Source organism: Gekko japonicus, unplaced genomic scaffold (genome assembly GCF_001447785.1).
Source record: "Gekko japonicus isolate JY-2015 unplaced genomic scaffold, Gekko_japonicus_V1.1 scaffold1237, whole genome shotgun sequence".
In the NCBI taxonomy this organism is placed as follows: Eukaryota; Metazoa; Chordata; class Lepidosauria; order Squamata; family Gekkonidae; genus Gekko; species Gekko japonicus.
The window spans coordinates 266,687-291,197 of NW_015172593.1; the positions used below are offsets into that span (position 1 = coordinate 266,687).

At 47.7% G+C, this 24,511-nt stretch overlaps 1 protein-coding gene across 1 annotated transcript; it reads right to left on the minus strand.

The window, feature by feature from the left end:
* Nucleotides 1-5,185: 5,185 nt before the first annotated feature.
* LOC107119093 (tubulin monoglycylase TTLL3) lies at nt 5,186-23,919 on the minus strand. The gene is given in 11 exon segments (XM_015421533.1): nt 5,186-5,986; nt 8,800-9,176; nt 9,179-9,231; nt 10,076-10,319; nt 12,535-12,683; nt 14,474-14,666; nt 17,387-17,515; nt 19,406-19,520; nt 19,733-19,861; nt 20,276-20,337; nt 23,718-23,919. Coding segments are annotated over 11 exon segments (2,454 nt in total).
* Between the last annotated feature and the right edge of the window lie 592 nt (nt 23,920-24,511).

Sequence of the window (24,511 nt, forward strand, 5' to 3'; positions counted from 1 at the left end):
TGCTGGTTCCAAGTTTAAAGATGGGCAAGGTCAGAGGAACAGAAACAGGGCTCACAAGTTTACCATGTGAGGGGGCGCAAAATGAAAGCCCATTTTATCTCCTGGAAAGCGTGTTTTCCCCCCTTTCTTTGCACAGACAGATACTGCTTGATTCCAATGGGTGAAGCGTTGTTGCCTTCTTGTACTCTGGCTGATGCAAGCTCTCCTACTTTGGTCAACCCTTCAGGCTTTGAGTCTCTCACGGTGTTGGGTGTCTCCAAAGTGCTCCTTTCCTCAGGCGAGGGGACAAAGACTTCAGGAAAGTCATCCGGGCAGCACGTGAAGGAAAAGGTTAAACCCACAGAGGCACCATAGAAAGCCCTAGGGAAGCTGAAGAAGTCCCGCTCATCCTTGGACACCGCATGATCCGCTAGAGGTCTTCCTGGCATTCCCAAAGCTCTAGGCGTACTTCTAAACGCAACCATCCCTCCTAAGTTTTTAGTCAATTGAAGTTACAGGGGCAGCCGCCTCCGGAAGAAATCAGTGTGCTGGATGTCTGCTGTGTGGTTTTGCAGAGGTTCTCCAAAGGCTGGTACCAGAGGCAGGGGGACAGCAGCGGTTAACTCAGGAAGGCTCACTGGCGACTGTGCTGGGAAGCTCATCCGAAGGGGGAACTGGTGACATCACAACTAATGCTTGGGACTGCCCAGATGTTCTAGCGGGAGCTCTCTCTGGATTTCCTCCTCTTGCGTGAAGGGCTAGTCAAACAAGGCTTCTCAGGGAAGGAGCGGGAGGAAGAGGGACGTCCCACGAGTACTCAGAGACTCACTGTACACCTGGCAAGAGCTGGCCCCCTTACGGAAGTGGAGTTTGGGAAGCACGGCCTCAGCTCTGGAGCAGCTACACACCACTTGCACTCTGGCCAAGGCCTTTCCATCTTTGCAGAAGAGGCAGGGGAGCCTGCAGGGTGCAGCACGGCCTGGGGAGGAACCAATAATAAAGCGTGTGGGCTTAATGGGATGGACCCAGCAAAAGCTGTCAACATCAAAAACGACACAGGCAGCCGAGCGGCTTAGACACATGCAGGGAGCAGGAACAGATGTGCGGCAGTCTCCACGATGACGTAAAAGCCCCAAGTCTACTCACATTTGCAACACCAAAGGAAGCATGAAGACGAGAGGAGGCTAGCCCTGTTCCAAGCTCACTTGATGGTCGACCCCCACAGCAGACCACAAAGCTAAGCCCGTAGCAACAACACTCCGCACAGGGTTGGGAGGGAAAGGGGAATTAACATACCCTGCACACCACTTGAAGAGACCTGCCACGTACGACGGTACCCCTGTGGACTGAAAGACACACTTCTCAAGCCACAAGCTCGACAGCAAGGAAAACAAGTGACAAATGAGCCAAGTTAAAACCCCATAGAAGGGGGGGGCACAGCAAGGAATGGTCAACCCTATTGCAGCTTTGCATCCAAAAGTCTTATTCCAAGAGCAGAAGGCAAATTTGCTCACGGAAGGTCTCCGGATTCCCAGGATTCCCTCCTCCAGCTACAGCCCCTTCTTCCAGGGGCCTAACCCTTCAGAGTAGCTTTCTGGCGGGGATGCAGTGGAATGGGGTGGGAAGTCCCTGTTGTGCAGGTAAGGTTGCCGTCCTCCAGGTGGGGCCTGGAGTTCTCCTGGAATTACAAGTGATCTCCAGATTACTGAGATTCGTTCCCCCGAAAAAAATGGCAGATTCGAAGGGTAGACTATAGAATTATAGTCCCCCCCTCCAAACTTTCCCCTCCCCATCGGCGTCCCCAAATCTCCAGGAATTTCCCACGCTGGAGTTGGCAACCCTATATGCAAGCCGGTGCAGTGTCGTGGTTAGCATGCTGCACGGTGATGTAGGAGATTCGCATTCAAATCCCCTATTCCACCATGGGAAGACCACTGGGTGACCTCGGGCCAGTCACTCGTTCTCAGACTCACGTACTTCACAGTGCTGCCGTTGTGATGAAAATAGAAGGAGGGGAAGAACGATGCTGTAAGCACTGGGGTCTCCCCAAAGGGAAGGTATAAATAAACAGAAAGGAGAGTTCCCTTGTGATGCTTTGGATACAACTCAACATAAAACAGTGAAATGAAGCAATGTTTTGTAAGACCTGTGAGTCTTCGGCAGGGTCTCTTGAACACACACAAAGCTGCCTTATACTGAATCAGACCCATCGGTCCATCAAAGTCAGTACTGTCTACTAAGACTGGCAGTGGCTCTCCAGGTAGAGGTCTTTCATGTCACCTACTGGTAGATCCTTACTGGCGATGCCAGGGATTGAACCCGGGGCCTTCTGCATGCCAAGCAGAGGCTCTACTGCTGAGCCATGGCCCTTTAGGTGAAAACCAGAGTGAAGAGGATTCCAAGCATGTTCTGTTGGATTTTACATGCTGAGGGAGTCCTCTGCAGCTCTTACATCAAAAGTGTGTGTGATGGCGGAGGACAGGAAGGCCTGGCGTGATGTGGTCCATGGGGTCACAAAGAGTCGGACTCGACTGTGCGGCTGAATAACAAAAGTTCCTTCTGGGAAGGAGCACACACACACACACTGAAGTCTCTGCATGTCAGAAGCTGCTAGTATTCCCTCTCCTGGAGACTGAGTGATGGGAGAAAGCTTCACCTGTTGGATTTCTGTCACACAACTGCTCAAGGCACAGGAGTTTCTTAAAAGCAGCAATGTTGTGTAGAGGTTATAGCATAAGATCAGGACCTGGGAAACCCAGGTTTGAATCTCTACTCAGCCATTGGTTCACTGGTTAACCTTGAGTCAGGGAGCAGAGAGGATGAAGGAGAGCAAGGTGCAGAATAGAAAATTTATTTAACTCTTGTGTATCCCGATGCATTTCGCTGTAAGTTTAATCAGGGGATCATCTTCAAAAGGCTTCTGTAACTGGAAAACATCTGAAGAAGCTCCCCTGATGAAGTTTACAGCGAAATGCATCGGGATCCACAAGAGTGAAATACATTTTCTATTCTGCGCCTTGCTCTCCTTCGTCCTCTCACCGGTGCAGCCCTCATTTTTCCTAACCTTGAGACAGTCATTTTTTTCCTCAGCTGAACCCTACCTCACAGGGTTGTTGTGAAGGTAAAATAGAGGAGGTAAGAGTGATGTATGCGCTAAGCCCCTCAGAAGAAAGTGGGGATAAAATGTATTTTAAAAAATCTGGAAGAATGGGAATCCATTAGGCAATTAGCAACTTAAGCTAAAAGTGATAAAAGGCCATTTTAGAAAATACATTTGTATTAAGCCATATGAATTCTGGGTAACATATCCCCAACCATGAATGACATCCTCACAGACACACACGTCTGTCTTCCACTCATGTACTCCCAGTGCGATTGCTCTTTCACACGTTTACGTTTCAGTCCTTGATGAAATATTCTGTAAGTAACCGGTGTAGTGGATTAAGCGTCAGACTAAGATCCGGGAGAGCTCGTTTCAGATCCCCACTCTGCCATGGAAGCTTGCTGGGTGACCTTGGCCCGCTCACTTTCTCTCAAACTCAACTGCCTCCAAGAAAGACATTCCCAGGTAAACAGAGCTTGAGGAAGTTCTTGACCCTGCAGCAGAAATGCAGAGCGTTCTTTCCTCTCCCTGCCCAAGAAGTCTCACAGCCCTGCCCTGTTTTACACACACACACACAAACACACCACACATGGGCTTGGCAACTGTTCAGGCCTGATTCGGGCCATGCCTGTGTGCTGAAGCACTAACGACAGCAGAGTAACTAAAAAGGCAGGATGCTGAGGTAGGCAGGGAAGACAGACCACCAGGCAATGACAAGGAAGGAAGGCGGGCAGTGTGTACACAGTTTGGCTTACCTCCAGCTAATAGCAGAGGCCATATACGGAGGGCTCTTAAATGGCTGAGAAGGAAGTCTCAGTGCTTTTTTTGACAGAGATAAGAAGAAATGGGGCCTGAGATAAGAACAGTCCATCTGGTCTCACAGTGGCCCACCAGATGCCCCTGGAAGGCCTACGGGCATGGCACACAAGCCAAAAGCCTCCTCTTGCTGCTACTGTCCGTCCAGCAACTGGCATTCAGAGGTACACCGCCTCCCAATATGGAGGTCCCATCCAGCCACTGATGGGCCATGAAGTTGTCTAAAATCCCCTTTCAAAGCCCATGTAAGCTAGTGCCCATCGCCACATCTCATGGCAGCAAATTCCGCATCGAGAAACATGACAGCATGATGCATTTTCAGCCTGCCAGTAAATGAACCTGGAGTACAAACCACCACAGGGCATCAGCATGGCGGCACCAGTGGCACTTAGCCTTCCCGATGGCGCGAGAGCCCTTTTCTGGCTACTAGCTGTTTTAGGAGATACGTTTTCACACTTTTTCAGATAGGGGTCCCAGCATTAAGTCCAATCTGCAACACGGGTCCTACTATTTAATTTTAAAAAAATTAATTTTTGCCAAGTGTATCTCCTTCTGCTTTTTCTATCGCTTATCCTCATTCTCTTTCACACAGAGAAACACTCTCAGCCCCTCACTTCCTTCAAAACAAAACCTTTTAAAAGTCAGTATTTGGTGGTGGTGCCACTGGTATGACCCACCATGCACTGGAGGAGTGACACAGATGAGAGTCACAAACCCACAAGCTGAAGGGCCAGTGGTCTGACGGACCAGCCATGGGAGACCAATACATTAAACTTTCTCCCTGCCCACCATAAAATAGAATAAAAGCATCCCACTCCACCATTGCTTACTTCAGACTCATGCACGGAAAGGACCCCCTAGCCCTCCTCCAGAATAAGACAGCCCAGGTTCAACCAAGCCTCACTCTCTATCCCCCTGAATAAAGCCAGACCCCTTTCCCTAGCAACCTTCCCTAGGCTCCCGTGGAAGAAGCTCCTGTCTTCATTCCGCTGTTTTTTCGGCACATCTTCACCCCCCAGAGCCTTTGTTCTCCTCACTCTGCACGCCCCCAAACCCCATCTGATTTCTTCCCATCGTGCTTACGTCAAACGCAGAGCCATCCTGCCCCCGGGCTCATCCACCCTGCTTAATGTCCCATCATAGACTCTGGCCGACTTTCTTCAAAGTCCTTTATTGGGGTGGAGATCCCACCCCCTAGCAACATGATTTCTTCCCCAACGAAGACTCTATAGCATGATTCTTGGCCCCAAAACAGCGGCAACCCCCAAGGGCCGGACCGCTTCTGGGTCACCAGAAGGCCTCGTCTCTACTCGTCCGCCGCCTTCTGATCATGCTTGCTCTTATGGCATTGAGCTGAGCAGCTGAAGAGAGATCTATGTCCAGAAGGGACGACGGAGACGGGGGCAAGGGAACGCTGAGCATGGGGGACCGCCTGCAGCTCCGCAAATGATCTTGCGTCTTGGGCCTCAAGCGACAGGAGAGGGGGACAGGGGGCACGAGATCAGCGGGGAAAAGGATGGTGTGCAAGTTGTGTACGCGCAGCTTCGCACACGTATCCCTACCTGCCATTCGGACTGCCTTGCTGGGCACTTGCAAAAATACACCCGTGTTCTTGGCAGGTCGGTTAGTGGACTCCTGCAGGCTAGTGACCAGCTTCTGAGAGCGAGATTTGGCACAGAGCGGCACTGGCCGCAGCAGCATGTCCTCCGAGACAGCGACGGTGGTGGCCACGCTGTGTGCCATCAGTACCCTTCTGTTACGCGGTTCTGGTTTCAGCTTGCTAGGCAGCTTGAACGTAGCAGAAGTTGAAGAGGCCACATGGCCAGCCAGAGAGGTCTCCCTGGCTTTGTTCTCTTTCCCGGGGCTTGCCAGCACCGATGCCTTGCTATTTGCTGCTGCCCAGCATGGGCTAGGCCCCCGGGGGCTCCCGTGGCTTCCACGCTGGTAATAAAACTTTGGGGTCTTGGACTTGGTGTTCCTTGTGTCATCAGACACGGGGTTTCTTTGGAATGCAGTCCGAGGCTTCTTAACAGTGGATCCTTCGACCAAAAGGCTGATGCCAACGTACTGCGGAACCTCCACAGCTGCCTGAGTCAGGGAAGAAAAGAGAGAAACAGAATAAGACAGCTGAGTGCGGCAGGGAAAAGCAGGGATTCCCGTATCTTGGATAGCTGCTTACTGGCTCTGTTCAAGGGTCTGAGATAGGGTTTTAGGGTACGATTTGTGGAAGCACCAAGGGGGGAAATTAGCTCTGTGGTGCACCTGCATCTGATACAGACTGCGACACTTTGGATAATCTACCAGCAGAGGAGGGAAAGGGGCACTCTCTGCCCAGGGCCCAGCACAACCTGGAACCAGCCCTGCTCAGAGCATCTATTCCCCAAAATGATAGTTCAGAGTGGGTAGCTGTGTTAGTCTGCTGCAGCAAAATTAACCCTAAGTGCTTAAAGATGAACCAAAATTCATTCCCGCAGGAAAGTTTGACTCACAAAAAGATTATGCCAGGATAAAATCTGTGAATCTTTAAAGATGCCACAGGACTCTTGTTTGATATCCCCCCCCCAAAAAAAGGGGGTGAGCCATGTCACACGTGCGTGACTTCAGAGACTGGAGGCTGCTTCCAAATGGAGGTTTCTTCCTGCATGGAACGCAGCATGCCTCCATATTTGGAGGGAGCTATCTACCAGCAGAGGAGGGAAAGGGGCACTCTCTGCCTAGGGCCCAGCACAACCTGGAACCAGCCCTGCTCAGAGTGTTTATTCCCAAAATGATAGTTCAGAGTGGGTAGCCATGTTAGTCTGCTGCAGCAAAATTAACCGTAAGTGCAGTGGCACCTTAAAGATGAACCAAAATTCATTCCCGCAGGAAAGTTTGACTCACAAAAAGATTATGCCAGGATAAAATCTGTGAATCTTTTAAGATGCCACAGGACTCTTGTTTGATATCTCCCTCCCCCCCAAAAAGGGTGAGCCATGTCACACGTGCATGACTTCAGAGACTGGAGGCTGCTTCCAAATGGCGGTATTGCCTCCCAGCAAGTCCTTCCCTGGAGTTGCCTCCCAGCACTGGCATGGTGACTGACTGCCTCTGCATGTAGAGGTCCCCTTTAGTCACCATGGGTAGTAGCCACTGATGGACCTAAACCCCATGAATCTGTCTAATCCCCTTAAACCAGCTATGCTCATAGTTGTCACTACGTCCACTGGTAGTGATTTCCGCAATTCAATCACTCTTTGAGTAAAGAAAGTATTTCTTTTTGTTCCTCCTGAACCTACTACCCATCAAATTCATTGGGCGCCCCCGAGTTCTAGTATTTTGAGAGAGGTTGAGAAAGTTCTCTCTGTCCACTCTATCCTATGCATAATCTTATAGACCTCTATCATGTCCCGTCCCCTCCCTAGTCATCTCTTTTCTAAACTCTACAGCCCTTCCTCATAGGAAAGCTGCTCCAACCCTTTATCATCTTGGTTGCCTTCTTCTGTTGTCTGGGAGACCAAGGGCAAGCAGGCATCTCTTGGCGCTTACGAAGGGCCAAGTGGTACATGATGCTCAGATGCTCCTAAGCGTTTCCTTTCTTTTAAAAGGCAGGTGTGCGGAGCCCCAAATCAAGACTAAGTCTTTCCACCACCACCCATGCCAGTTTCTTAAGTTGAAATGGCCCCCTGTGTAGCTGCTACTTGCCCGGTGGTCCATCCCCCTCCAACTTATGTCCAGTTTGAACTTCTAAGTTCCTTAGGGAGGGGACCTGTCTCCTTAAGAGACATCAACAGAAACATCAGGTATTTAATACCGACCTTCCACAGCCTGCAGTTCAGCGTCTTAACCACTTGAGCCACCGCAGCTCCTTCCTCCTGAATCTACTACCCATCAAATTCATTGGGAGCCCCCGAGTTCTAGTATTTTGGGAGAGGTTGAGAAAGTTCTCTCTGTCCACTCTCTGTATCCTATGCATAATTTTATAGACCTCTACCATGTCCCATCCCCTCCCTAGTCATCTCTTGGCACTTACGAAGGGCCAAGTGGTACATGATGCTCAGATGCTCCTAAGCGTTTCCTTTCTTTTAAAAGGCAGGTGTGCGGAGCCCCAAATCAAGACTAAGTCTTTCCACCACCACCCATGCCAGTTTCTTAAGTTGAAATGGCCCCCTGTGTAGCTGCTACTTGCCCGGTGGTCCATCCCCCTCCAACTTATGTCCAGTTTGAACTTCTAAGTTCCTTAGGGAGGGGACCTGTCTCCTTAAGAGACATCAACAGAAACATCAGGTATTTAACCTGGGACATTTTGTGTTCAGAGCTTGTGTTCTACCTCTGAGCCACGTCCTTACCTCCAAGCCCTATGAGGAAAAGCTGAGCGACTTGGGAATGATTAGTCTGGAGAAGAGGAGGCTGAGGGGGGGACAGGACTGCTCTCTTTAGGTATTTGAAGGGCTGCCACTTGGAGGAGGGCAGGGAGCTGCTCCTGTTGGCAGCAGTCTTGCAAGAATGGGTTTAAATTAAGGGCGGGAAGGTACCACCTGGATATTAGGAAAAACATTTTTACAGTAAGAGTTGTGCAGCAGTGGGACCAGCTGCCTAGGGAGGTGGTGAGCTCCCCCTCACTGGCAATCTTCAAGCAGCGGCTGGACAAACACTTGGTCAGGGAGGGTCTAGGGTGATCCTGCAGTGAATAGGGGGGTGGACTAGATGGCCTGTATGGCCCCTTCCAACTCTGTGATTCTAGGATTCTATGAATTTAACCAGGCAGCCACACCTAAAGCTACCTGAGGGTTGTGCTGGAAGAACACAAGGAAAGGGAAGCACAGCAGCAGAGGGCAAATAAAAGCAGTCTGGAAGGATGCTGCCTGACTCCCTTTTCAGAATCCCATGCTGGTCTATAAAGCTTGGCAGTCAAGGCCTCTAACCTGTTTGTAGATAAGCTCAAAGCTTCCTGTGCTGCAGGTGCGGTCGTACTTGCGGTCGATGACCACCCGTAGGGTGTCCTCCTGCACACTGGCGCACAGCCGAGTAGTGACGGCAGTGGAGGCGGCCATGGTCGGGCTGGCGTTGATCTCAATCAGCCACGGCTGGTAGTTTTCTCCAAAAAGGAAGTCCGCGCCGTACAGCTCGAAGCTGTTTTTGCGGAACTCAACCAGGTCTTGTGAAGTTTGCATGGCGTGAATGATGGCGGCCTTCATGCCGGGCACGATCACCTTTGACCAGGCATCTGGTGCCCCCACCTGCCGCAAGTGGACCTGGAACTGCTCTGACGACCACATGTTGTCGGGGGGCAGCTCTGCAGGTTCAGCGAGTTCTCATAGTGCTTCTGGATGGAGTTATTGCAGAGGTGGATGGAGCTAGGGGGGGAGAGGAAGACGGGATCAGAACCAAGAGGTGGCCAGTCGGATGCAGTGGTCAACCATCCTGGATTTGAACAGGGGAGATGCAGGTTCAATCCTTGCTATGATGCTCTCCATCTCTGGTGCACAGGAGTCTCTCATCTCTGCCTGACTTCTTGATGTTCCTCTGCCTGACTCGCTTCTCAGAGATCCCATGCCACTGTTCCCATCAGCATCCTCACTGCCATTTTAACAAATCCTGCTTAGCTTCCAAGAGCTGACAAAATCAGGCTAGCCTGGGCTATCCTGGTCAGAGAGGGTAATACCTATGGCATGCATACAGTACACCTTGTACACAGTAGTATAGCCCACAGCCACTGTCCCTTCATAAAGCACTTTCCTGCACTATTCTGTTACAGTATGGCCCTATTACTTTTATAGAAATGCCCTCCTGAACAATTTTGTCAACCAAAGGCCCTCCTAAAAAGCTCTGCCCTGCATTTCTTTAGGAACTACAGAAGGGGAAGAAGCAGCCCCACTGAGAGCTACACAGAAATTTGTCTCTGTGTTGAAGCACCCCGAACCAGATATTGGCAAATCTTTTTGCATCATAACATCTACTCTGTCAGCATCTGTCTAACATTGCAGGCAGATGCCCTTCCCAGACTATTGATTTTAAGATCTGTGGTTCTCTATGTATTCTGGGATGATAAGGCAGATAATGCTGCAAGAAGATTTGTACAGAGTTTTAGTGGACTGAGCAGACAATGCAGCACATCTCTGTTTGTCCCTCTCATATGTGTGCAGGCGAGCATGTGAGCACAGACACACACAGAAGAAAAATAAAACTGGCAAAACTCACGTGTCCAGGTTTCTCAGGGAAAAAGGCTGCGTAGAGAAGCGGATGTAACTCTGCCGGTAGAACCAGATGGTAAGTGGGTTCCAGTCGGTTACCAGAAACCACTGGCGCAGGTCAAATTTTGTGCCGAATATGAGCAGGGGTGTCTCGATATATTTCTGCACCACCCACTTGCCATCCTTGACAATCATGGGGTCGCAGTCCACTAGCTTCACGATATCCTCCAAGCGGTCCATACACATTATGCCTGTTAGAAACTCCGTCATAACACTGTGTGTGCCTTTCCCACCCTGCCTCTGTTCCCAGCTCACCTTGGAGCAGGGCTTTGAAAGCGCTGGCATCTTTCTGCAAGGCCCAAACTGGATATGCATTCTTCCGGAACTGATGCCTCAGAGATGCTCAGGCATTATATTCCCATGACCCATATATTCCCATGACCCAACTATGGTTCTCAGGTTGCCACCCCAGCCACCCTGGCAGTGACAAAAGCCAGTTTGATATAGTGATTAAGAGTGCAGACTCTAAACTGGGAGGAGAAGAAGAAGAGATTGAATTTATACCCCACCCTTCACTACCTGAAGGAGTCTCAGGGCAGTTTACAATCCTTTTCCCTTTCCCTCCCCGGAACAGACACCCTGTGAGGTAGGTGGGGCTGAGAGAGCTCGGAGAGAACTGAAAGAACTCAACAGCTCTGAAAGAACTTATGACTGACCCAAGGTCACATCAGCAGCTTCACGTGGAGAAGTAGGGAATCAAATCCGGTCCTCCCAGATTAGAGTCCGCGCTCCTAACCACTACACCACACTGGCTCGGTCTGATTCCTCACTCCTCCACATGCAGCTGCTGGTGTGACCTTGGGTCAGTCACAAGTTCTCTCAGAGTTGTTCTCTCAAGAGAAGTCCTCAAAAGAGCTCTCAGCCCCACCAACCTCACAGGGTGTCTGTTGTGGAGAGGGGAAGGAGACTGTAAGCCGTTCTGAGACTCTGAGTGAAGGGCGGTGTATAAATCCAACTCTTCTCTCTTCTCCTTCTAGGTCACAAAGCAGCATGCCCTGGCATTTACTGCCAACGAATATCCACTCTATGGGTAGGAAATATCAGCACTTCACCCTCCTCCAAGCAGCGTGCTTTGGAAACCTCATGGCTGGTCACGCACTCTATCCTGGGCTGCCCTTGAAGGCAAACCCAGAGCCAGCATACCGTTGGTTGACATACCGTTGTCAGGGGGCGGCCAACAGCAACACATCTTGCCCACTTTAAAAGAGCTGCACTGGCTGCCCGTTTGTTTCCAAGTTCCATTCAGGGGTCTGTTTGTGACCTTTAAATAGCCCAAGACCTGTGGGACTGGCTCTCCCCATATATTTTCATGACCCAACTATGGTTCTCAGGTTGCCACCTCAGCCCCCCTGGCAGTGACCAGTCATATGGAATGAGCTCCCTAAGGAGGTGAGAGAAATGCAATCTTTACATGCTTTTAGGAAGCACTGCAAGGCCATTTCATCTGCTAAGGCTTTTAACGGGTAAAGGTATAGGCATGGGGAGAGGCAGAAGGGATTAGTAGAGCTATTATTGTTGTTATTATTATTATACTTATACCCTGCCCTTTCAGGACAGCTTACAACATAAAACCTGTAAAAAAACCCCAATAAAACCAATAAAACAGCAGATGGCGCAATAAGCAACAGCAAAAAGAACCCATGCCTCATGTCAGGTGGGTACAGGTACTCCCAAAAAACTCCATTGTCCAAGTAATGTTATCTAAAGCAGCATAAACAGGGGAGGCCAGAATGGTTGAACATCCACCGCCTCAACTGAAACACAGTTTGTATGTTTAGAATTTGGATTCGTAAGCCACCATGAGCCACAAAGAAAAGGCAGGGTATAAATATTTTAATAATTTATTTTCTTGCTTTATTCTTCATTTATACCCCTCCTTTCTCCCCAGTGGGGAGGGGACCCAAAGCAGCTTACGTGGTTCTGTCCTCCACTTTCCCCTCACTGTGAAGAAGTCGGTGTGCACACGAAAGCTTATACCCAGAATTAAACACTGTTGGTCTTAAAGCATTCACTGGACTCAAACTTTGTTCCAGTGAAGGTGGGTTAGTCTCAGAGTGTGTAGCTGGCCAAAGGTCATTCAACAAATTTCCGTGAGAGAATGGGAATTCAGACCTAGGTCTTGCAGATCCTAGTCAATCTAACCACTATGAATCACTGGTTTTGCTCATGGGGATGGCAACTAAGGTAACATCAGGAGACTTGTGTACCGTGCTTTAGCGTGTGCAGTCACCATTATCTCCAAAAAAGCACAAACAGTGTTTGGGAAGAGGTGTTACTGATCAAGGAACAACCCCAATGTGAACAAACCTTTAGCAGAGTGTGTTATTCAGTCTCTATCTTTGGTGTGGGTTTTTTTTTTTGGATATCAACAGGACCCTTGGCGGGTGGCGCCTTCATTTCTCTTACCTCTGCCTCGTGACTTGGCTCCAGGCTTCACAATCCAGATGTTTTTGTCACCTTCCATGTCCAGCTGTGGGACCACTTTTGCCAGCCGATGCAGGATATCTTCACACCGTGCAACATGGCCGCCCATCTGCACAATCTGCGCTCCCTCGCTGCAACCATAAACACTTATTCGAGGAATTTCTCCATCTTCCTGTCCCCACGTAGTCTGAGCAGACAACTATTCTAGTCCCAAAGTTTATTTTAGGCTCACTGACAGCTTGGAAGGAAAAGGCGGGGGGGGGGGGGGGGGGTGTTTCGGAATCAGTGTGACTCGTGGTTGCAAAACCCAGAATGTGGGCTGTAGTGAATTATCAGAATCTGAGTATTGCACTAGCAAAACTATGCGGGAAATTAAAATCTTAGATGCCGGGGACCATTTCAGCGACGCTTCTATGAACCTGACGCTTCCATATGCAGCTCTACGCCTGGGATCTAATTCCTATAATACCCTTTGTTCACTGCTTAGCTTCCCTCAACATTTCACAGTTCCCAGCCTCTCCTCCATTGTTTACAATACATAAGGAAAAAAGATTTTAATTCTGGAAGGGGGGGGGGGGGAGGCAAACAGAACAAAACATAGCATTAAGCAAAAAAACATGTTTTATATAGAAACTCACTACATTTTGCATGACAGATTAATGTTTTGCACTGGGACATACTGCTCAGTCACTGATTCCTAAAAACCTAATATTTGAAATGAAAGACTGGTCTGGACTCTCATCATTATTGGTGGGGAAGGGGAGGGGGGGTTAACCCTGAAAACATGTAATTTCTCCTAAGTGTTTAGAAACCAAGCCTCATTTGGCCAGGTCTTCTGCTAGTTTTGGAACGCAAGCTGTCTGCCCAGCACACATTTCAGTGCTTTCCTGTGTTCCACACTCCTCTCCCCCATCTCTGCATCCCCTTTCTTGTGTCCTATAGGTGCTGTTTATTTTCTTGTTTGTGCTAGAAATCCCTCCCCACAGAGTTTAGGCGGGTTGTTAAATAATGAGGAATGCTTAAAGGGGGCAAGGAAAGAAAAGAAGGAAGCGAGATAAGAGGAAGAAGAAAGGCAAAAGTGGCAGAGAAGGTAATGCTATACCAAGACCGTGGGTCTTGCTCAACCAAAGTAGCATGTATAAAAATATCTGGTTCAATCCAAGTTTCTGTTCTGTTACTGACAGAGGCTTGGACCCACCGGAGGATTTCCATGGATGCAAGAGGGAGAGATTTATGCCAAGAGGGAGAGAATTATGCCAATTTACTCCTCCCCATACAGACCCCAGTTCCCCACACACACTGCTCCTGAGGGTCCTCCGGTCCCCTACAGCAGTATTTCGAGGCAGCGTTTTCGGCTGCAGTGGGAGGGGGTAGCAAGAAAACTGAATGTCATTAACAAACATCTCTCCTATCAGCAGAAATGTCTGGAACAGCCAAGTCCCAGCCTTCCTCTGATCAAGGAGGAGTTTTGCTCCAGAGGAGGAGGAGGAGATTAGATTTATACCCTGCCCTTCATTCGGAGTCTCAGAGCAGTTTACAATCTCCTTTCCCTTCCCTTCCCCACAAAAGACAACCTGTGAGGTAGGTGGGGCTGAGAGAGCTCTTTCGAGGACTGCTCTTGTGAGAACAGCTGAGAGAACTTGTGACTAACCCAAGGTCACACCAGCAGCTGCATGTGGAGAGCAATCAAACCCGGTTCTCCCAGATTAGAGTCCGTGCTCTTAACCACTACACCAAACTGAAGAAGCATTCCATCCACAGAAAGCTCCTTGCATCAGAGAAGCAGCTCCACTATGACCGAAATGGGAACTTTGGATCCGATCATTTACGTGAACGCATCCTAAAATGCCATTTGCAAAATCTGGGCCTTCTGGTCTCAGAAACTAGGGGGGGATTTATTTCTCATTCCCCATATACTTACTGGACTACCTGGTAGTAGCCTTGTAGAAACTGTTCCCAGTGGGCACTTGTCATTAGCAGGGGAGACCCGACCTCTTTGTCAATGTCTTGGTGCCTCAGGCTGCTCAAATGCTCCTCACAGGCACGGATGGCAGTCTCCAGCAGTCGGGATGACAGGGTGGGCTTTTTCTTGTGACTGGGGAATGGCTTGGCTTCTGCAAAACAGAGACGTGAGTCAGGGTCACTAGGCGGCTGCAAGACTGCCTGTGGGTGGAGGGAAGATGGAGCAAGGATAGGTGTTGCAGGTGGTGCCGACTCTGAGCCAAAGCAGCCAGTGTTAGCACCCATGGTGGAAAAGAGGAGACACAGGTTGCTTTTGTAAAAACGGTTTAAATTGCTATATTTGGGGTCCTTAGAGTTGAGTCCTATAGGTCTTAGACATCAACAAGACATGCAGGGTCTAAGCTTTTGAGAGTCAGAGCTCCCTTCATCAGACAGCAAGAGAGCTCTATTGGAAGCTCATCCCCTGAAAATCTTGTTGTTCTCTAAGGGGCTACTGGATTCGAAACTAGCTCAGCAGACCAGTGGCCAAGTTAATGTAATGAAAATGGCAAGTCCTGTGAAGACTGAACAATTTTATAGGCATGTGTTTTTGTAGGCCTGAGCTTATCTTAAGAGAGGCTCATGAAGGAGGAGGAGGAGATTGGATTTATACCCCGCCCTTCACTCAGGTCTCAGAGTGGCTTACAATCTCCTTTTCCTTCCCTTCCCCACAACAGACAGGTGGGGCTAAGACAGCTCTTTCGAGGACTTCTCTTGAGAACAGCTCTGAGAGAACTTGTCACTGACCCAAGGTCACACCAGCAGCTGCATGTGGAGGAGTGAGGAATTAAACCTGGTTCTCCTAAATTAGAGTTCACACTCTTAACCACTACACCAAGCTAGCTCTCAAAATTTTAGGGCCTGTTCATGTTTTAAAACTTCTCTTGCTTCACTCACATTTGTAGTATCAGTGTAAAATGTAAATCAGACAGAATGCTCACTTGCACTGCAAATCGCTCTCCTCAGTTTTCCCTCCTGCATGAACAAGACTGATCGCAGCCACAGTGGCAAAGCACATGCAGTGCCAAAACTCTAGAGGTTACTGCCTCAATGCAGGGTAAATATTTTGAAGAGAGAACCACTGTCTCCACTTCTGGAGCCACTGCACTGTTATGTATTGGCATTGAATCATTCCTGATTGAATCACCCCAGAGACTGGCTGAGCTTAGAGCACAAGAACAATAGCCTACCAGGATTCTGAAAGTAACCAATCTAGTTGTAATGTTATGTAAATAGCCTATCACTGGGAGTGGGGTGTGTTTGGGTGTGGCAATTGCATGCTATTTAACAGAGCTGAGGCTCAGGAGCTTCGTCTTGCTCTTGCTGAAATCATAAATAAAGTTGAGCTGATCACTAGACTTGAGCCTGCTCATCCATGGAACCAGAGGTCCATCAGTGGCTATTAGCCACAAGGTATAGATAGGGACTCTGGGGCAAGTGGTGCTCTGTCTTCTTGGTGCTTGGGGGGGGGGTCAACAGTGGGAGGGCTTCTAATGTCCTGGCCCCACTGGTGGAACACCTGATGGCACCTGGTATTTTTGGCCACTGTGTGACGGAGTGTTGGACTGGATGGGCCTTTGGCCTGATCCAACATTGGCGTCTCTTATGTTCTTATGTTCTAACCCACTATTTAACAGCACAGAAGCCAGTTAGCAGCTCATACGCTAACTTCCAGTAGACACAACCAAGAGACTTTTGATCCTCACCAGGCAGCAGGGGCATACAGAGGAAACAGAGCGGGTGTAAAGTTGATACGGGATAGACATTAAAAAGGGAAAATAAGTAACTAGCACTTCCTAGTCAACATTTGATCATTGAATATGTTGTTCAACATGTGGTGAGATATCACATATGAGTGTGGGTACAGAGTTTTTAACTCACATTTTACTGACTTTCAACTCCCAGATACATTTGCATAAGAGAAGAGCATTCACTGCGAGCTCATTTTCCAATTTAAGCTCCCAACAAGGACTATATCTCTAAAACTGCCACTACCAAGCTGTAGTGACCCCTACATTTTAATATGGCTCAAGACTGCCCCCTAGAACATCTGTGATCTTGCAATTCTAGGGATTACATTAGACTAACCTATTCAAGCCCATTCCATAGAGATAAATCAAGATGGGTGGCTGTGTAAGTCTGTCTGTAACAGTAGAAAAGAGCAAGAGTCCAGTAGCACCTTAAAGACTAACAAAATATGTGGCAGGGTAGGATCTTCCGTGAGTCACTGCTCACTTCTTCAGATACTATTCCATGTTGGACTACCTTGCCAAACTGTTATGTATCGGGACTGAATCATTCCAGGTCTGTCACACCAGAGACTGGCTGAGCTTGGAGCACAAGAACAATAGCCTACCAGGACTCTGGAAGTAACCAATCAAGTAGTAATCAAGTGTAAATAGCCTATCACTGGGAGTGGGGTGTGTTTGGGTGTGGCAATTGCATGCTATTTAACAGAGCTAAGGCTCTGGAGCTTTGTCTTGCTGATCACTAGACTTGAGCCTGCTCATCCATGGAACCCACTATTTAACATAAACTTCATCATTTTTAGACAAAAGGGTAACCAGTTGGGATGGAACCAACTGTTCATCATGATAGCTCTGAGACATTAATAGTGACTTGGTGCTACTTGACAGAAGGGACCATCATTTTGGTAATTCTCTGGTTGCTATTGTTAGTGTCTGACATCAGAGATGGGGATTTAGATTGGATTTGCTAAATCAGGCAGTCACTCTTAAGAGAGGAGGCTGACTTGGGTGCTGGCTGGAGACTGAAAATGTGAACTCCTGATGGGTTTATTTTAAGCACAGAGATTCCCGCCAGCTGCACTTACCTGGAGGCTCCTTGTTATCAGGAGGCTCGTCCTCATTAGTATCCACCGATGAAAATAAGGGAGATTTGCGCCAATATCGTCTCACCACCACTTTGAGAAGGCTCCTGGCTGCGGTGAGCTGGAAATCCTCTACCACAAGACAGAAAGGAAGTGGAGAGACAGACAGACAGACACAGAGAGAACAAGCATTACACTCGTTCTGTACCACCCCCATTCCCAGGACCTGAGGAGGGTAACAATAATTAAGAATGGGACACACAGCCTTGTAAAAATTTTATTCAGCTACCGCTTCATATGACCCTGATTATGGATAGCGCAGGCTAGCCCGATCTTGTCAGATCTTGGAAGCTAAGCAGGGTCAGCCCTGGTTAGTGTTTAGACAGGAGACCACCAAGGAAGTCCAGGGTTGTTATGCAGAGACAAGCCACCTCTGAATGTCTCTTGCCTTGAAAAACCTTTGGGGTTTCCATAACTAATTTGCAACCTGATGACACTTCAAACACACACACACACACACACACACACACACACACACACTTCATATATGAGTGGATGACAACCATTCCATCTACATGAGATGAATAATATTGATTAAAAAGTAATCCAGCCAAGGACTAGGAGAGCTTTCAGGAAATGTCCACTCAACCTCATTCACACTTAATGCAAATGACACAAGAGCTCCTTCCCTGTGGCAAAATGCCAGGCCACTGCAGCAAGTGCTTCTCTCTACCCCATGCATAATTTTATAAAGCTCTTTCATGTCCACTCATAGTCATCTTTTTATCGAAACTGAAAATTCCCAGACTCTTTCAACTTTCCTTGTAGGGTAAGTGCAATAACCCCATAATCATCTTGGCTGCTTTCCTGCTTCACTTGTCATGTGGTTGCCCACTAATGCAATTTAGAGAGCTCCTTCTGTAGCTTTTCACAGTCCACCTTTTTTTCCACCATCCTGAATATTTTGGTATCATTTGCTAACATGGCCAGTACACTGCTCTGCCCCCAATTTCAAATCATTTATGAACAAATTAAATAGCACTGATCCCTGTGGGACCTCACTGCTGACTTCCTTGCATCGTGAGAACTGTCCATTTATCTCTACTCTCCGTTTCCCATCATTTAACCAATTTTTAATTCAGATGTTTAATTCAATCAGAAAACAGCCCCCAAGTTTTGGGGGACAGGTGATTGGAACAGGAATGGCAATGCTGGAGAAGTTTTAAAAAGTGTAGCTGGTATGGGTCTGTGTATTGTTCTAATAATTATTGTATGGCATTGTGTGTAGTATAGCCAGGAGATCCTAAGATTGCCTGGCAGCCAGAAGTTCTAGCTCATTTAGTGTTATGTACCACTAGGTGGCAAGCTAGACCTGTTTTTAAGGCAAGAGGTGGTTCAGAGGTGGTTTTGCCATGGACTGCCTCTGCATCACAGCACTGGTATTCCTTGGAGGTCGCTTATCCAAATACTAGCCAAGGCTTAGCTTTCGAGATCTGTTCTTGAGGATGCAAGAGGAAGACACAGCCACTATGGAGCATGAATGGCTTGCCACATACAATTTGGAAAGGTGCCACCAAAAATGTGACAGGTACTGGCAAAGGAACTCCACACACAAAAATTATATCAAGCTTGGGATTCTTTTTCTTCGGTGGGGGGTGGGCAAACTACATGTCTGCAGTCATGAAGCTCTTTGTTTGGGTTGCCGAAGCTTCAGAATTGCTGCAATTGTAGATGCAAGGAGTCTCCCCCTGCCCCACATACACACAGAAGGCGAGCTCTGTGAGATGTCTGGAAGCATCTTAGTCTGCAGCAATGTCAGAGCTTTAAAAGCAGGTGTTGATCTGATTTGTCCCCTTGGATGGGAGACCATTGGGAACCCCATGGAGATCCTCAGTACCATAGACACATTCAATTAATTTATTTTTTAAGTAGTGCACCGTGGGGTTGCAAAGAGTCGGACTCGACTGTGCGACTGAACAACAACAACAAAATGCACTTTGGACAGCACTTTGGACTTCTTACCAATGAAGGCATGTTTTTCATCCGCAGCTCCCAGTCGGTAACAGCGTGGAAAAAAGGTATCGGCATCAGCCTGGTCAAACCATGGCAGGTTTCGTAGATTAAGGCACAGTCCTACCTGAGAAAGAAGGGACACCTTCGCAGCTTTGCAGGGACACCTTCTTGATTCTACTCCCACCCCCTCCCACACACACACACTCCACACTCTTCTGTCATTTTACCCAGATCTTGTAGTGCCACTGATTCAGGCTCATTCGCACAACTAACAATGGCATGTACACACAGTTATTCATACAGCCCAGATTTTTAAAGAAACGGGACTCTGCCCACCTTGGTGGTAAAGGTGCCGGCCTTGGCATAGTGGTTCATCATCTGGTCCTTGCGCAGAAGGCGGCAGTCAATGACATCACGGCGGTTGGTCCAGATGAAGTAGGGGATCTGGTTGCGAAGCAGCCTTGACTGTCAGTGAAAGAGGAAAAGTTAACTAGTGGGTGAGCCCTGAGCAATGGCACCTCTAGGTAGCACAAGACGGGAGTGACAGAATTGGGTGGAAAAACCAGGTGCAGGCAACAGTACAAAGGAAGTGAAATAAGGGTTGATCATACTGGGTGGATGGACAGACATGAAGATTGAGCACTGAAGGCAGGGATGCCAAGTCTGGGCAGGGAAATCCCTTGACATTTGAGAGTGCAGCCTGGGGAGGGGAGGGAGCCCTGAAGGATACAGTGCCACAGGGTCCACCATCCAAAGCAGCCATTTTCCCCAGAGGAACTGATCCCTGTAGTCTGGAGATGAGTTGTCATTCCTGGAGATCTCCAGGCCCCACCTGCAGGCTGGCAACCATAACTGAAGGGAGTGTCGTGCCAAGATTACCATGAGGCTATAGGTGCCATCAGCATCCTCCTCCTGTTCATCTTCCTCTTCTTCTTCTTCATCTGTGGGATAAAAAAAATCAGAAACCCAACAGGAAAAGTAAGAATGACCAAGGTAACCCACACTGCGGCAGGTGGCTTCTTGTATACATTTGAAACTGCTTCCCCCCCAATTAAATGATGACGATGCATTCATGCAAGGATGGGAACTTATTTATCTGTACTTATTTATCGTTATAAGTTCTCTGCTGCCACTTCCTGTAGGAATAATCCCATCAAAACAAAGAGGACTAGAAAACTACAGTAATTTCCATACACATTAAAAAAATAATTCAAACAATTCAGCAAGCAAATAAACAAACACACAAAATGAATTCAAACAAGTCAAGCAGGTGTCTGGACAAGAAGCACATATTTTTTTTTTTAATCAGTCAGGAAGAACAAAACATGGTGCCATAAAAACAAATTCAAACAATTCAGCAAACATACAAAATGAATTCTAACTCAAGAAACATTTCCTAAAACAGTCAAAAAGAACAAGACATGGTGCCAGACAAGAAGATTAACTCAATTCAAATGTCTGAACAAAATACAAATGTCTTTTACACCATTTCTTAACGAAAACCAGGCAGCCCTCTAAGACTAATCAGATTTCTAAGTCCTGTTAGAAATTCCCCCCACCACACAGATCAAAAAAATTTTTAGGGGGGGGGACAGCAAATATTAGAAAAGAAAACCCCCAGGTTTGCGGAAAATAATAAATGCGTCTTTAAAAATTTTTGGGGGGTATGTGTGTTTTTAAATGTGCTTTTAAGGCTTTGGGGGGGGGGGGGGACCCAGATGTGTGAATCTAGTGCTCCAATAAGAAAATGTCACCCAACTTTGGCTGGCTGCCACTGGGGAGAAAAACCAAATTATAAATACGTCTCCATGTGCCAGCTACAGACTTCCTCTTGCCACCTTCTGGGTGTTTACCTACTAAAGATCACTGAACGCCTGATACTGAGTACAGAACAAGCTTTCTCTGCAGTTGCTCTCCCTATACAGAAATCTGGCCCCCCGCTGTGATGCTTTTGCAAGGGTTCTTTCTGACAAAATCTCCCTTGAAAGCTTATACCCTTAAAATCTTGTTGGTCTTTAAGAAGCTAAAGGTAAATGTAAAGGTTTCCCCTTGCTCATAGCCCAGTCATAGCTGACTCTAAGGGGCCGTGCTCATCTCCGTTTCTTAATCGAAGAGCCAGCGCTGTCCGAAGACGTTTCCATGGTCATGTGGCTGGCATGACTATACGCCGAGGCGCATGGAACGATGTAACCTTCCTACCGAAGCAGTACCTATTTATCTACTTGCCATTTCTTGCTTTCTAACTGCTAGGTTGGCAGGAGCTGGGATCCCGTCATACAGCACTAGGGTTTTGAACTGCCAAGCTACCGACCTTCCGGTCTGCAGCTAAGCGTCCTAACCACTGAGCCACCGCAGCCCCCTTTAAGAAGCTACTGGACTCGAATCTTGCTCTTTTATTTACTTACCAATCATTAATAAAAATATCACTAGACTTAAAAGGTGATCCATGACAAATACAGCACAGATGGGCAAAACTGCTGTTTTAAAGATGAGTATACCATCCTGTTTTCATTTGAGAATGTTCTGATTTCAAACCTTCTACCAAACACCCATCCTGCAGTCACTCCATTTGCTGTCCATCAGTTTTTACCATGTTCAATTCAAAGCCATGCATGACCTTGGACCTCCATATCTTCTGTATCACCTCTCCTCCCATATCCCGCCATGGCAGCTCCGCTCATCTGTTCAGGGCCTTCTGCGGATGCAGGGCAATGTGCTTTCTCTGTTTGGCTCCCAGCTTGCAAAATGGTCTGCCGGGGTGGGGTGTGTGTGTGTGTGTTCAGGAGTTTTTCCACATGCCTGTCATTCCACAAGCTCTGTAAAACAGAGTTGTGCTGAAGGCCTTTCTGTAGGGCTATGCTGTAACAGAAAGGTTCAGGAGGGCACTTTATACAGGAAATGGGGCTGCAGACTATACCGCTGGATATATGATGTATTTATCCGCTGCACATTTTACCCTCTTATCACTGTATCGTTTTCTACTGATATAATACCATCTTTCTGCATTGCACCTGCTCTCTGTTATCGTGTCTAGTATTCTTTGTTCAGATTCCTGTAATCCCAGTCCTATTACATAGTTTATTAGACGTCTCATCCTATTGATTGTATCGACTTACATGGTGTGATCTGCTTTGAGTCACACTGGGAAAGGTAGACTATAAATATACTAAATAAATATGTAAAATCAATAAAGGGCAGACCTGATGAGTGCAAATGCACAGAGAGAGAGAGAGACAAGCATGCAAAAATTCCTTTTAAGGCTTCATAGGAAAAAGAGAGAGAGATTAAGTTGTCCTGGTATCATTGATATTATCCAGTGCTTGTAAACACAATTCCTCACTGTCATTATAACATAACCATGATATGGATGGACAGGATACGTAATGGAACAAGGCTGCTATTAGACAACCTCTTTTGTCTCTCTACCTTGGTACTATCCAGCACCGAAAGAAAAGCAAATACTACCTCCTTTACTGTGTCAAATTTCATGTCTGGAATATTTTTTCAAATCCTAAAGTGCCCCACTTTCCATTTTTAACACATTTGTGTCTCTGTGTTAACTGTTGTCAAGTCGCAGCTGATTTATGGTGACCCCAGCAAGGGGCTTTCAAGGCAAGTGAGAAGCAGAGGTGGTTTCCCATTGCCTTCCTCTGCAGAGTCAAGGAAGGTCTCCCCTTCCAAGTTCTGACCCTGCTTAGTTTCTGAGATCCGACGAGATCGGGCTATCCCTTCTCTCCCAACCAGTGTTCCCTCTAAGCTGAGTGAGTGTGAGCTAGCTCACAGTTTTTTAGCCTCCGGCTCACCCATTTTTGCCTTAGCTCAGGAAGGATGGCTCCAGAGCAAACTAATTTATGCAGCAGCCAAATAGCTCGTTCACAACTTTAATGCCAGTAGATCACAAAGTAGAATTTTTGCTCAGAAGACTCCACAGATTAGAGGGAGCGTTGCTCCCAACCCATTTGTACATAACTGTAATTTTTGATTAAGTATCTAAATGAATCAAACATGACCAGAAATGCTGATGTTGCACATTCTCCATTACGACAGAATTCTCCATTACAGAATACCAGCCGCATTATTTATACCACCAGAGGAGAATTGGGATGCATAGCTCTCTTCCATTATCAGTGGTGCTACATCAGCACTTTTGTTTATGGAAACATTCAAGCATTAAAGTAATTCTTAGTGACAGAGAATAAGCACTGTGGTACATCAGTCTTCTCTGTGCTCATGTAAATAAGCAGTGAGTCTCAGGGAAGGTAGAAGGCTACATGCGGGCACAAGAAAATTGGACACTGGCTGACATTCTTGCAGAACATACCATCATCTGGTGCATCGCTATCATCTCCATCTTCCTGCTCTCCGTCAGGCATGCGCACCCGCTTACTAGCAGGCTTAGGCAACTTGGGAAATTTTCTCTCCACCCAGCCTCTGCCACGCAGTCGTTTTCGGATCACAGGATAAGGGCCATGTACCATGAAGATCTTCCTTTGCTGGAGAGAAATGGGGAGGATTAACAACATTGCATTGCAGGAAGGCTAACAGACCAGGTGAAACTGCACCTCACTATGGTAGCCAATCACAAGTGGAACATACGCCAGCAGTGTGATGCCACTGCAAACAAGGCTAATGTGATTTTAGGTAGTTTTAATAAAATCACAATATCTAAATCATGAGAAGTAATGCTAGTCAGACTTCATGTGGAATTCTGGATGCTCCCCTTCGCCAAACTGGAAACAGGTCCAGAGGAAGGAAGTGAAGATGGCTGGGGCCAGGGCCAGGGCCAGGGCCAGGGCCAGGGCCAGAAAATAACCCTGTGAAGAAAGGCTGAAGAAGAGAGGGAGAAGAGATTGGATTTATACCCCGCCCTTCACTACCCAAAGGTGTCTCAGAGCGGCTTACAAATTCCTTTCCCTTCCCCTCCCCACAACAGACACCCTGTGAGGTGGGTGGGGCTGAGAGAGCTCTGACACAAACTGCTCTTTTTCAAGGACAGCTGTGCCAGAGCTTGTGACTGACCCAAGGTCACATCAGCAGGTGCAAGTGGAAGAGTGGGGAATCAAACCGGGTTCTCCCAGATTAGAGTCCGCGCACTTAACCACTACACCAAACTGG